A 14,196-nucleotide genomic window follows, 5' to 3' on the forward strand; every position below is an offset into this window, starting at 1 on the left:
AGTTTGCTTACTATTACTAATCATTTCATATCTTTCTTTTTGCTCCAACGTAAGTCTTAATTCCAGCTTAAATTTTTTTCAAAGTATTAATTCAGAAGATGTCCCTTTGCCTCCAAAACACCATTATCGCCAATAAAAGCATGCACAAAAGAATTCCAGGAGAAAATTAGAACGCACAAATTGCTGTAACACAACCAGCCCTTGGTGACCATCCATCTCACCAGACACTGCTCAACCTTCTAAACATTTATTGAATGGTCATGGGCCCATTGCCTGAGGGTTCTATAGTTTCTCAAAAAATGGCGGATGACAGTCACTTGCTTCTTTTTTTGAAACTATGAACCTAGAGTCTTAAATATATTGCAAATATCATTCCACTGCATTTTATAAAGTTGATCCATTTCAGCCCTGCCATTCTAAAACTGAATAACTCATCAGCCACAAACGAACAAGCATATGCAGCAATAGGCACATAGGTATTACAAAATCATTTTATAATGGCACTTATAACCTATACTTTATAATGTAAAATAAGAATTCAGGTTCTTGGAGGGAAAATGCATGCCAAAACTATCTATCCCTATAAAAAGGATACTCCAAATGCACATGAAAACTTTTCACATGAATACACTGGAGCACTTTCTGGGCATTTCAATAAACATGGTGCAGAATTATACCTTTCTTGGGGGCCCAGATTTTGTGTTTTTCATCCTTAGTACGTTTTTATGTAGTCACACATATAACACTGATGATCCGCCGTTACATTCAGGAATTCTAAAATTTCTTTATCGCATTCATCAACTTTTAGGCATCCGTACTCAACTCCCTGAGTCCTCTTAACCTCTACATCATATCCACTTCCTAGGTCAACAGAGTTCCTCCAAATTTAGACCATGAGAAAAAACACAAGATTTCCTCTAACTTATTATTCTATAACTTCAGAGTGGGTCTCCCACCGCCTCCCACCCATCATCTCCCACCTCCATCCCATGTCCCCCGGCGGGCACCTTACCCTAGCGTGGTCATGGTGACGATGGTGTACCAGAAGGCCGCCGGGATGCTGGTGAACTTGGTGGCGGAGGAGCCCTTCTCGGCGTAGAACATGACGGTGGCGAAGATGATGATGGCCATGGTGAGCGAGAAGAGCAGGAAGCCCAGCTCGGAGGCGCAGCTCTTGAGCGTGTAGCCCAGGATGCGCAGGCCCTGCGAGTGGCGGGAGAACTTGAAGATGCGGAACACGCGGAAGACGCGCAGGGTCACGAAGGCGCCGCTCACGTCCTCGTTGTCCGTCATCACCAGCCCGATGTAGTAGGGCAGGATGGCCACCACGTCGATGATGCTCATGACGCTGCGCACGAAGCGGTAGCGGCTGGGCGCGGCGGCCAGGCGCAGCAGGTACTCCACCGTGAAGATCATCACGCAGGCCGTGTCCAGGCAGAAGAAGGCCACGGCGTAGCGCTCCCCGCACGGCAGCTCCCGCACCTGGCCCGGGCTGGCCCCGCACGGCACCGTCTCCACCACGTTGGCGATCACCGACACGGCGATGAAGAAGCCCGTCACGTAGTAGAAGACCAGGGCCAGCGTGCTGGTGTGCGGGTTCTCGAAGGCCCGCCACACCTTCTGGCGCGCCGTCATGCTGGGCAGCGCGCTCTCGCCGCCCGCGTCCGAGTCGGCGTCGTCCTGCAGGCGCTCGGCGTTCTCCCGCCGCCGGTCCTTGTACTCCTCGTAGCAGCAGTCGCCGATGATCTCGGGGATGAGGCCGAAGAAGGCCAGCTCCTCGTCGTAGGCCGAGATGCACTCGTGCCGCGGGTAGTGCAGCTTGCCCGTGCGGTAGAAGTTGAGGATGTGGCGGAAGATGTCGGGGTCGCGGTCGAAGAAGTACTGCTGGCTCTCCGGGTGGTAGAAGAAGTCCCGCTCCGAGCTGCCCAGCAGCGTGTCCGGGTAGCGCTCCAGGGTGTCCTGCCACGTCTGGAAGCGGGTGCCGCTCACGTTCAGCACGATGAGGGCGTCCTGGGTCCTTTTCCTCTCCTGCCGCGGCGGCGCGGGCATGGGGCCCGAGGCCACGGGCATCCACCCGATGGCCGCCGCCCGGGCGAAGGGCAGCCACGCGGCCACGCCCGCGGCCATGGTGCCTGCTGGACGTGGATGCGAGGAGGGCGACGGGGCCTGGAGGGCCAAGGAGGGCGATGGGGCCTGGAGGGCAGGTCAATAGGGCCTGGAGGGCAGGTCAAAGTGGCCCCAACCACTCACCCACTCGCTCCTGTCCTGTGTGAGTAAATGCTCCAGAGGCAGGTGGCCAAGAGGTGTCACTCCTGTTCCCAGGCAGGGCTCCTGGCTCCTGGATCCAAGTCCCAGTGTCCAGGAGAGCAGGTTTCCCTCCAAGAGACAGCTATCTGGAAAGCACAGCAGCGTCCTAGCAATCACGCCCAAACCTGCCCCAGAAATGGGACCAGGCCACTCCTGGCACCAACCTGCACGCAGGTGGCTGTGGACGCGGCAATGTCTTCAAACAGGTGTCCTGGGTTTCTCCTCGGATAACCTGGGATGAGTGTGCCTCAAGGGTAGAGAAAACCAAGGACAGTCGCTCAGTGGTGTTTTTTGGACGAGAATCCAGGAATGCTCATCACCTTCCCTTTGGCTCCTTCAAACCTTCCTTATTCCAGTGGCCCTTCCCGCCATAGGAGTCCCAAAAAAGGCGACCTGTTGTAGCTTCCGGGGCGCGATCAGCAGCCGCTGTCCCGCGTCTCCGTCTCCGGGGGAGTCCGTGGCCGCGGCTGCCCCCCGGGCTGTGTAACGGACCGGAGCGCGGCGGGGCGGGCGCGGGGATCCTCTCCCCCCTCGTCTGCAAGCGCCCGTCGTGTGTCTGCCCACAGCGTCCGTCCGATCGCCCCTTCACTCTCTCTTCAAGTTCAGCTCAGGTGCATGCGGGGTGACAGTCACGGAGCCCGGGAGCTGGCCGCCGCCACCGCCTGGGCGGCAGCAGCATGTGTCTGCGCCCGGAACGCGCCTCGCCTGCGGTACGCGCCTGGCCGAGCGTGCACCGGGCTGAGTTGCATAGAGACTTTCTCCTCCCGTGCACCCGGAAAAAAAAAGGGGGGGGGGGGGCGAAAGAAGCAGGGGTAGCCGCTCGCCCACCGCCGAATCCGAACCCGGGCTCCCCGGGAGCATCCACGAAGCTCACGCGAGCTCCGCGTCCCCTTCCCCCATCCTTCCGAGCCGCCCTCCTCCTCGTCACCTTCCAAAGCCGGACGGATGCAGGCCGGGCAGCGCGGCAGCAACAAGTTCAAAAGGTGCGCGGGGGGGAGGCGAGCCGATCGCGAGGACCCGCTCCTGCCAACTTACTGCGCCGGGGCCGCCGGGGCCGGGGCGGCGCGGGGCGGGGCGGGGCGCCGGGGCTGCGGGGCGGCCGGGGCGCTGCCGCGGGGCCGGGGCCGGGGCCGGCGCGGGCGGTCGCCGGGGCGCGGGGGCTGCAGGCGCTCGGCGGCGGCGGCGCGGGCGCGCGGGAGGGCGGCTGGCTGCTTCCCCGCCAGTGGGTGGCCCTGCATGTCCCCGGGCTCCCCGCGCCGCTCCGCTCGTGCGATCAATAAGGAGGGAGAAAATAAATAAATAAGCGGCCACGCAGGTTATGCTGGGCGTCCGGCCCCCGCCTTCCCCGGGGCTTGACCTTTCCCCGCCGCCCCCGCCCCCGCCCCCTCGGGCTCCGATCGCTCCGCCCCGGCCCCCCACCGGCCTGGCGCCGAATGTCACCTAGGAGGGCATCCAGGTGGGTCTGCGCGGGGGAGGGCGAGCGCGGCGAACAAAGGGAGCTGCCCGCGCCGGGCTGCGGAGGCTGGCGGCGGAGAGGAGGCAGGGGACCGCTGCCCGGTGCCCGGTGCCTGGAGCCTGGTGCCTGGTGCCTGGCTTCTGCCGCCCTGGGTCCGGGATCCAGGCGAGCGTGGGAAAAGGAGAGAGAGGGAGAGAGCGAGCGGAGCTGGGAAGGCGGTGAGCGGAGCGGAACGCGCAGGAATTGGTTGTCTTCTGGGGGCTGCTGGCGGGGGTGGGGGTAGGGGGTGGGGTTGGGATGGAGGGTGGGGGGGTTAGCAAGCCCCGCGGCAGAATTTGTAAGAGCTTTCTCTCTCTCTCTCTTCCTCTTTCTTTTTATTTGTTCCAGCCAGACGTTCCCGATGCAGAGGTTCCTACGTCATCCATCCAACTTGTCGAAAAGTCTGGCAGCGTCCTCAGCCCAGGTCTCACCACAACTCCTTTTCCCGTCCTTTGCGGATGACAGGGAAGGATTCAGAACCCTTTTCCTTTTCTAGATGCCCGCGTCCAGGGGCGGGCGCCGCGGTGGGTGCGCGCCCCCTTCCCTCCCGCTGCGCATCGCCGTGCACAGCCAAACGGTTAAAGTGGTTAGCGGCGTCCTTGCGAGGAGTCGGTGGTGTGATGCCGAGATTAGGAAATTGTCGCGGCCAACCGTTTTGTTTCTCGTGCACCCCGCCCCCCCAGTCCTTAGGAATCGTCCTTAACACCAAACAGACACCAGATGGAACCACTAGATGGCGTGCGGGGAGGGAAGTTAAATCTATCCCTAAGGTTTGGATGCTTCAGAAAGGTGAAGGATCAACACGAAGCCAGCCTGCAGGGAATCAGCTCACATCAATACCCTCAAGTCCCCCACTCCCCTGCCAGTTATTTTAAGCTATGAGATATATTACTCAGGCTCGAGTCTGCATTTTGATGAAAAGGGAATGAGATGTGGAGAGTTTCTTGTGGAAATGGCCTTTGAAAATTAAATGTAGATGACTGAATAATAATTATTATTATTCTTATACTAACGGCCTTTGGAAATTTTGATTAGGAAGAGATGTCTGATTTCTACCTGAAAATTACCTCTTCAAGACTTGTTGACTGTACTTGGTTGGTAAATTAAGTGGACTGTGAAGTATCATCTTGAATTGAAGGGACTTTCAAGCCCTGGAGATAATGGTTGCAGAATCCAGCAGATGATGACGATTATGTGTACAGAAATCGGCAGAACATTCTATATGCTTCCCTCTCCTTCTTCCTGGAGTTCTCATTGTACACTCTGCTTGGCTGATGGGAAATAAACTCAGCAAGTTCAAAATTGAATTCAAGAACCCCTCTTCTCCAGTTGTCTGCTGTGTCCTCTCCTAATAAATAAGCTCAAAGAAGAAACTTGGTGGTCAGCATAGACCATGTCCTGTCCTCCACTGCTTCCCCCACGAAGCACATACCCCCCATCCCAAATAAGTCTGAATATTTCGCCTTCCTTACCAGTCTATCTTCATACTGTGCCTAGAGTGATTTTTTAAAACTATTTTGAGATAATTATAGATTCACATACACTTGTGAGAAAGAATAGAGAACTTTTATACCTATCTCCTAGTTTCCCTCAAAGGTAACATCTTGCACGTTCCAGTGCAATAATGCAACCAGGAAATCAACGTTCACACAATCTACCAACCTTATTCAGATTTCACTACGTACACTAAATGTTATGTATTATACTTAATTCTGTCTAATTTTTAAAAACATCTTTTTATTGATTTCAGAGAGGAAGGGAGAGGAGACAGAAACATCAATGATGAGAGAGAATCATTAATCGGCTGCCTCCCGCATGCCTCCTACCGGGGATTGAGCCCGCAACCCGGGCATGTGCCCTGACCAGGAATTGAACCGTGACCTCTGGTTCGTAGGTTGGTGCTCAGCCACTGAGCCATGCCAGCTGGGCTAATTCTGTCTAATTTTATCACACATGTAGATATACCATTTTATGTCCCACCAGTCAACAAAAGTTATCTGGTTTCTCAGCATCCTCATCAACATTTGGCATCACTAGTTTTCATGTTAGCCATTCTGATAACATATAGTGGCATCTCACTGTGATTTTAATGTTCGTTTCTCTAATGGCTAATTTTGCTGAACACATTTAAATGTTCATTTTTTCCATTTGTATATTCTTCAGCAAAATGTCTGTTCCTGTCTTTTGCCCACTTTTCAATTAGATTGTTTGTTTATTTTTTTACTTTTGATAGCTGTTTCTATAGTCTAAATAATTGACCTTTGCAAATAATTTTCCTGGTCTTTCCTTCTTCTTTGCAAGATTATTTTTTTTTGCAAAGCAATAGTTCTTCATTCTAATGAATTGTTCCCCTCTATGGATCATGCTGTTGGTATCAAGTCTAACAATTCTGCCTTTTTCTCTAATTTTTTTTCTAAAGATTTAAGTTTATGGTTTATGATCAGTTTTGAGTTAATTTTCATATATGGTGCTGAGATTTAGGTTAAGGCCACTCCTCTCCCCCCCTCCTTTTTTTTTCTTTTTTTTTTTTCTATAGCTGTCCAATTCCTCCAGCAGCATTTGTTGAAAGGTCTATTTTTCCCTACATTGAATTGCTTTTGTACCCTTGTCAAAAATCAGTAGGGTATATTTTTGTGATCTATTTTTAGGTTCCCTATTTTGTTCCATTTATGTGTGTCTCTGCCCTCACAAAAAGGACACTCTCTTGAGAGTAGCTGTAAAGTAACTCTTAACATGAAGTAAAATTATTCCTTACACTCTATTATTCTTTTTTCAGAATTGATTTAGCTATTCTAGGTCCTTACCTTTCTATATGAATTCTAGAATAAACTTGTCTATTTGTACAAAGTGCCTTGCTGGGATTTTAAACAACATTGCATTAAAATTTGGGGGTGCTGAGGTTTTCATAGACATTTCATTATATCTATAAGTCAATGTGGGGGGATGAACATTACTCTGTTACTTTTTTATACATCATGTTTAATAAATAGAAATGCAATTGATTTTTTGTATTGATCTTGTACCTGCTATTTTGGGGAGTTTCCTTATTAATTCTTGGGTTTTCTATATAGACAATCATGTCACCTGAAGATAGGGTCAGTTTTATTTTTTTGCAGCCTGTATTATGCCTTTTATTTAGAGTATGTATTTTTATGCACTTGTAATTGTCACTATCTGAACATTTTCAGAAATCAGTTACTCATAGAGCATATATTGATAGAACTTTCAGAAACTCAGTTTCCTCTACCATTTAAGTCTCATCTCATGTTCCCCTGGAAATTAGCTTTTTTCACAGTCTTTCGTGGCTATTTTTCAATTTGCAGAATTTATTGTGTTTTATCATGATTCTGGGTCATGGTTCATGCTTGTCTTTCTCAGTTCCTCAGGTAGTCAGCTTGAATCAGGAACCATTGTATAACCTTTTCAAAACGATGTCCACTATACCAATAGTATCTTCAATATCTGCCATTGTACTTGGCACATAGTAGAAATATAGTGAATGTTTGTTGAATGACTGAATGAATACTCTAATTAGATAACTAACATGCACCTGTTCCCCATTATAGATTATTATGGTAACTCTCCAAAAGATCGATAGAGAATCAAGCTGACTTAATACCAAGATATGCAACGGAAAACAAATTACCATAACAATGAGACAAATGATCTACATTGTGTAGAGCTGTGTAAATTGTACTTTTTCAGTGTACAATGTGCTTACAATACTTATAATATACTTATAGTTGATTCTCAGAAAGGCCCTCTGATGTGGTTTTTATTGTCATGTTTATTTTATCCAAAAGGAACAACGTTCAAGGAGGCTAAGTGATTTTCTATGAGTATTTGATATAACTAAGTGGCAGTGTCCTAACTCATTCCCAGGCCTTCGGACCCCAAATCATGTAGCCTTTTAAGTCTTTAAACAAGCCAATATCTGCAATACGAGAGCCTCTTTGCCAATTGTTGTTGTGGTTGGTCCTGGTGATTAATTTGCACGGACAGGTGCATACCAACTTACTCATCTCCATGGCACATCTCCATGAGGCCTCTGCCAGGGCAGGAAATCAGCTGGTGGTCATGGAGAAGAGATCACTGCATCTGTTCATCCCACATTTTAACCAACTATGCTAACTGCCTAGAGTGACAAACACATTTCAATTTCTAGATTATACATTTTGCATAAGGCACATTTAGTATATCTGATTACATTCTCAGATCCACTTCCCAGACAACTCTCCCTTAGAGTCTATATTTGGTTATTTTATTTTTTATTGAGATATAATTGACATATAACATTGTGTTAATTTTAGGTGTGCAACATAATGATTTTATATATATACTAGAGGCCCGGTGCATGAAATTCGTGTATGGGGGCTGGGAAGTGTCCCTCAGCCCAGCCTGCCCCCTCTTCAATCTGGGACCCCTTGAGGGATGTCTGACTGACTGGTGGGATTGGGCCTAAATGGGCAGTCAGACATCTCTCACAATCCAGGACTGCTGGATCCCAACTGCTCACCTGCCTGACTTCCTGATTGCCCCTAACCGTTTCTACCTGCCAGCCTGATCATCCCCTAACCACTCCCATGCCAGCCTGATTGATGTCTAACTGCTCCCCTGCCAGCCTGTTTATCCCAACTTCCCTCCTCTGCTAACCTGGTCACCCCTAACTGCCCTCCTCTGCAGGGTTGATTGCCCCCAACTGCCTTCCCTTGTAAGCTTAGTCCCTCTCAACTGCCCTCTCTTGCAGGCCTGATCCCTCCCAACAGCCCTCCCCTGCTGGCCATCTTGTGGTGGCCATCTTGTGTCCACATGAGGGCAGGATCTTTGTCCCCATGGAGGAAGCCATCTTGTGTGTTAGAGTGATGGTCAATCTGTATATTACTCTTTTATTAGATAGAATAGAGGCCTGGTTCATGGGGAGTGGGGGGGTCCAGCTGGTTTGCCTTGAAGGGTGTCCCGGATCAGGGTGGGGGTTCCCCTGGGGTGTGGGGTGGCCTGGGTGAGGGGCCTGTGGTGGTTTGCAGCCCAAGTGGAGGCTCTGGTATCTGTAATTTATTTACCTTCTACAATTAAAACTTTGTAGCCTGGAACAGAGCCAAGCCTCCTGCTCACTTTGTGGTGACAGACATTTCTGTTGGAATTTATATATCTTCTATAATTGAAACCTTGTAGCCTGGAGTGAAGGCCTGAGCTGGCCAGGGCTGCAGAAGCTTGGCTTCCTCCATCGCCTTGGGCAACCCTAGCCTCCTGCTCTTCCAGCTCAGTGGCTGCCACCATTTCTGTTGGAATTTATTTACTTCTATAATTGAAACTTTGTACCCGTGAGTGGAGGCCTCAGTCGGCCAGGGTATGCAGAAAGCTTACTAGGGAAATCCAAGCCTCCCTCCTTGCTCTCTGTGGCCACAGCCATCTTGGTTGGGGTTAATTCGCATACTCACTCTTATTGGCTTGTAGGCGTGACTTGTGGGTGTAGCGGGGTGATGGTTAATTTGCATATTACTCTTTTATTAGATAGGATATATATGAATGATTACTGCAGTAAGTTTAGTTGAAATACATCATCACACATAATTATAATCTTTTTCTTGTGATCAGAACTGTTAATTGCTGTCATCAGGGTGAGCAATACATCCCCAGGTTTTATGAATCTTGTAACTGGAAGTTTGTACTTTTTGACCACTTTCACTCTGTTTAATAACCCTGTATTTAGGTTATTGAAATATAATACCATCTTTATGAAAGAAAAAGAATTCTAAATTAAGAAAGAAATCAACTTATTAAATGGGTGAAATATTTAGCCAGTAATTAAAATTATGTGCATTGATTATTTTTCTATTATTTATTGCTGGACAGTATTACAGATGTCACCTCTCCTACCCACCCCCACTTTGCCCAACTCCATCAAGCCCACACCCCATCCCAGGCCTTCACAACACCATTGTCTGTGTCCATGGACTATGCATATGTGCATATATACTTCTTGGTTAATCTCTTCCCATCCTCTCACTCCCTTACCCTCTGAGATCTGTCATTCTGTTACAGGTATCATTGTCTCTGGGCCAGTTTTATTCCTTAGTTTATTTTGTTCATTAGATTCTCTGTCTTATTTCACTTACAAAAATACTCTCCAAGTCCATTCATACTGTTGCAAAAGAAAAGAGCTCCTAGTATTCCATGATGTAAATGTACCACATCTTTTTTTATCCACTCATCTACTGATGGGCACTTGAGCTATTTCCAGATCTTTTCTATTGTAAATAGCACTGCTATGAACATAGGGGTGCATGTTTTATTTCTGATTGATAATATATGTTTTGGGATTCTTAGGATATATTCCTAGAAGTGGGATCACTGGGTCAAATATTTAATTTTTGAGGAGACTCCATACTGTTCTCCATAGTGGTTCCATCAGTCTGCATTCCCAATAGCAGTGTACTAGAATTCCCTTTTCTCCACATTCTCACAGCACTTACTGTTTAGTGACTTATTAATGTTAGCTATTCTAGCAGATGTGAGGTGATACCTTGTAGATTTAATTTGCATCTCTCTGATGACTAGTGACATTGAGCATTTTTTCATAATTCTATTGGCCATCTCTGTGTCCTCTTTGGAGAATTGTCTAGTTAAGTCCTTTGCCAATTTCTTAATTGGATTGTTTGTCTTTCTGGTATTGATATGTATGAGTTCTTTATATATTTTGGAAATTAACCCTTTATCAGATGTATCATTGGCAAATATGTTCTCCTATACAATGACTCTCTTTTTCATTTTGTTGATAGTTTCTTTTGCTGGGCAGAAGCTTTTGAGTTTGATGTAGTTCCATTGGTTTATTTTTTCCTTGTTTCTCTTCCCCAGGAGATGTATCAGTGAAAATACTACTATGTGAGATGTGTGGTTCTATTATTTTTAGTGTTTAATGACTTACATCTAAGTCTTTTATCCATTTTGAGTTTATTCTTGTGTATGGTATAAATGGGTGGTCTAGTTTCATTTTTTTGCATTTAAAATTCCTCCAGTTTTCCCAAAACCATTTTTTTTTGAAGAGTCTATCTTTGCTCCATTGTATGCTCTTGCCTCCTTTGTCAAATATTAACTCACCATATTGTCTTGGGTCAATTTCTGGGGTGTCTGTTCTGTTCTATTAATTGATATGCCTGTCCTTGTGCCAGTCCCAGGCTGTTTTGATTGCAATGGCTTTGTAGGATAGTTGATATCCATAATTGTGGTCCCTCCAACTTTGTTCTTCTTTAGTGGAGATCGAGCCCACAACCCAGGCATGTGTTCTAACTGAGAAATGATCCAGCAACCCCTTGGTCCAAGGAATGGACAACACTCAACCAATTGAGCCACATCAGCTAGGGATCTTTTTTTTTCTTTTTTTTTTTTTTTTTTCCTATGTTCCTTAGGGAAATAAAATCTGACATACTGGTAAGATATGGAGGTGAGGGGAGAAAGTTACAACATAGGTAAAACTAATTAAATGCTTTAAATATACTCAAGATTTCAAATACCCCGCAATATTCCTAGAATATGGTCATCATGGAAAGGGCGATGACCCTATGTCTTTTTTTGGATCACTATTAAAAAAGATAAGTTCAACCTAAACTTAACTTCTTTTTTCTCTTTATTAATACTATCAAAGTCCTTTTCAAAGTCCTCTTTCAAAGTCCTCTTTACCCTTTTAAGTTTTAGGCCTTGAACATCTGTTATAAATAACCCATTTTCAGGAACTTTATTACACATACACTGAACTTAGACATTTTTTATATCATGAAATGGACTCAACTTCTAAAGTTTCCATAGAGCTTCTGGGAAACAGGTCACATTTTATGTGATTAGAAATCTGTAAGGCTAATAAACTTGGTAAGTAGATTTACAAAATCTAGCCATCACGTTACAGTGCCAAATATTACTCCCTCGGGCCAGCTATCTTTATGAGGGAGTACAGTGGTTGTTTTGATATAAAAATATTTTATTGTTGTTAAAATATGTATGATATCATGAATGGTGGTCACACGTTGTTCCTGTGATATAAGAAAGCAGGGGGCAAATTAGAGGTGGAAAATCAGTTTTTAACACGTTGGTATTATTGATCACTTACAAGTGCAAGATTTTTGCATTGCAGCTGTTCCAGTCCCTCAGGTAAATACTTATGGAGAGAGCTTATTAAAATTTGTTCTACTTATTAATGTTTGTTTGTTTTTTCTTTTTCCCTTGTGTGAAACTTTCGTGGGTGCAGAGCTCCTACCGGCTATAAAAAGAGTTCTGTGCCTGTAGATTTGAGGAGAGCAACACTATTAGAATGATTATAAAATAATTGCCTTTTGTGTTTTGGTTTATATGTGTCTAATTTTCCATAGCACTTTTTTTTTTTAATCTGAATTGTATTCTGAATAAAGAAATTTGGAAAGCTCAGTTTTTCTACCCTAGCAAAAAAAAAAAATGTATTATAAGAAGTCACCATAAAGAATTGTATAAATATTTTAAATTTATTTAAAACACTATATCTAGATATCTATAAAAGCTTAGGCCAGTGGTTCTCAACCTTTCTAGTGCTGCGATCCTTTAATACAGTTCCTCATGTTGTAGAGGTTCTTAGACCATCAGAAAACACAGATATTTACATTATTATTCATAACAGTAGCAAAATTACAGTTATGAAGTAGCAACAACAATAATTTATGGTTGGGGTCACCACAACATGAGGAACAGTATTAAAGGGTCGCAGCATTAGAAAAGTTGAGAACCGCTGGCAAGCCATCTTTACAACAAAACTATCAGAATGACTGGAACAACCAGTCAACCAGTAGCTATGATGTACACTGACCACCAGGGGGCAGATGTTCAACATAGAACCTGCCCCCTAGGGTCAGTGCGCTTCCACAAGAGGAGCGCTACTCAGCCAGAAACCAGGCTCGTGCAGCAGGAGCCTCTCCCAACTCTGTGGCAGCACTACCGAGTGGAGTGTGGTGGTAACAGGTGCAGAGGGCTGGCATGACATGAGCGGTGCAGTGCCCAGCCCTGGTTTGGGCTCCTCCCTGGCTGCCTGCAACTTAGCTCACTGCTACATCCCTCAGGGGATGTCTGACTGTCAGTTTGGGCCCCATCCCAATCAGGCCTAAATCAGCAGTCAGACATCCCTCGAGGAGTCCTGGACTGCAAGTGACTATAAATTGCTACATTCTACACCAAGTTAAACAAGGAAGGTTGCTTCTGCAGTATTTGAAAAATAGACTTGTGGCTGTTTAATCCTAATTTATCAGACGAATGTTCAAACTGTCCGCATCATGTTTATTCTACATGGGGATGAACATGCATGGGGAACAGTCTCTTAGATTTAAAAATTAAAACCTGGCAAGACTGCTCTAACACTAAAAAAAAAAAAAAAAAAACAGATGATACAGCGATGATATGCATGTAAAAAGATATCAGGGGCAAAAGTGGAACCACCTACTTTGGTCTTACTGAATGATATTAGGAATGAATTGTTCACGGAAGAGAGGTGACGGGAAAGGGGATAAGAGATATAGATTTAAAGGTCAGTTCATGAAAAGGGATTTGATCTATCACTTCATTTTTTAACGGGCTTTTTCTAAGTGCCTACTATTTCTCAAGTTTTGTGTAAAAAGATATCAGGGGCAAAAGAAGAAAAAAGGAATGAAAGAAAAAAAGGTATCAGGGGTGACACAATAATTAGGAAAGAAGACTGGCAGCAATGAGAGATTGGTTGCCTAAAGGAGGGGGCCCCTGAAAATCAGCAACCTCCTCCCCAGGACTTACGTATTACTTCTTGTGCAAATAAGAACTACCATAGCAGTCCCAAGTGCTCTCTTTCGGAAGGCCTGAATGAAAGATTGTATCTTGATTGTTGGGCCTGGAAAGTTGGCTCACAGTAATAGTTAGCAGATGTAGTTAGTTACTTATATTCCTGGGCCTCAGCTATGCAAACAAATGGTTTAAGCAGAACATCTTCTCTCCTCCTGGGAGTCTGGAATGGATGCTACAGAGAGGGTGACTTCATGACCAGCTCCCAGCCAGGTCTCCCAGGGGTGACCTGGGCAGAACATCACACACGTTTCCTTACTGTCATCTCATAGGATGGCATAAGAAAACCACCTCATGAAATCTTGCAGACACTGCCTTTTCCCCACAGTAGCTAGCCATGTATCTTTGCTACTTCTCTGTAATAAATCCTTGTGTTGATTACACCTATGTGCTGACTCCCGTGAGGTTTGTTTTGTAAACCTCTGAAAGGGGGAGCGGCCACTTTGGTGATACCAAAAACACTTCTGGACTGAATTTCAAGTTTGCCGAGTCAATTTTTTTTGTCAGGTGAAGGTAGCATTCAGGGCACACCATAAACGTAAGCATAAACAAAAGCATGGAAGGGAGGA

At 46.0% G+C, this 14,196-nt stretch overlaps 1 protein-coding gene across 1 annotated transcript in view; it reads right to left on the minus strand.

Moving 5' to 3' along the window:
* Positions 1-2,272, minus strand: part of KCND2 (potassium voltage-gated channel subfamily D member 2) — a 482,531-nt gene extending 480,259 nt beyond the window's left edge. The window contains exon 1 of the mRNA XM_084897017.1: positions 1,013-2,272. Coding sequence (XP_084753143.1) covers positions 1,013-2,127 — 1,115 coding nt within the window. The 5' untranslated portion in view covers positions 2,128-2,272. The remainder of the gene's footprint in view (positions 1-1,012) is intronic.
* Positions 2,273-14,196: the final 11,924 nt, after the last annotated feature.

This window comes from Pipistrellus hanaki, assembly GCF_964339955.1.
Source record: "Pipistrellus hanaki genome assembly, chromosome: 10".
NCBI lineage: Eukaryota > Metazoa > Chordata > Mammalia > Chiroptera > Vespertilionidae > Pipistrellus > Pipistrellus hanaki.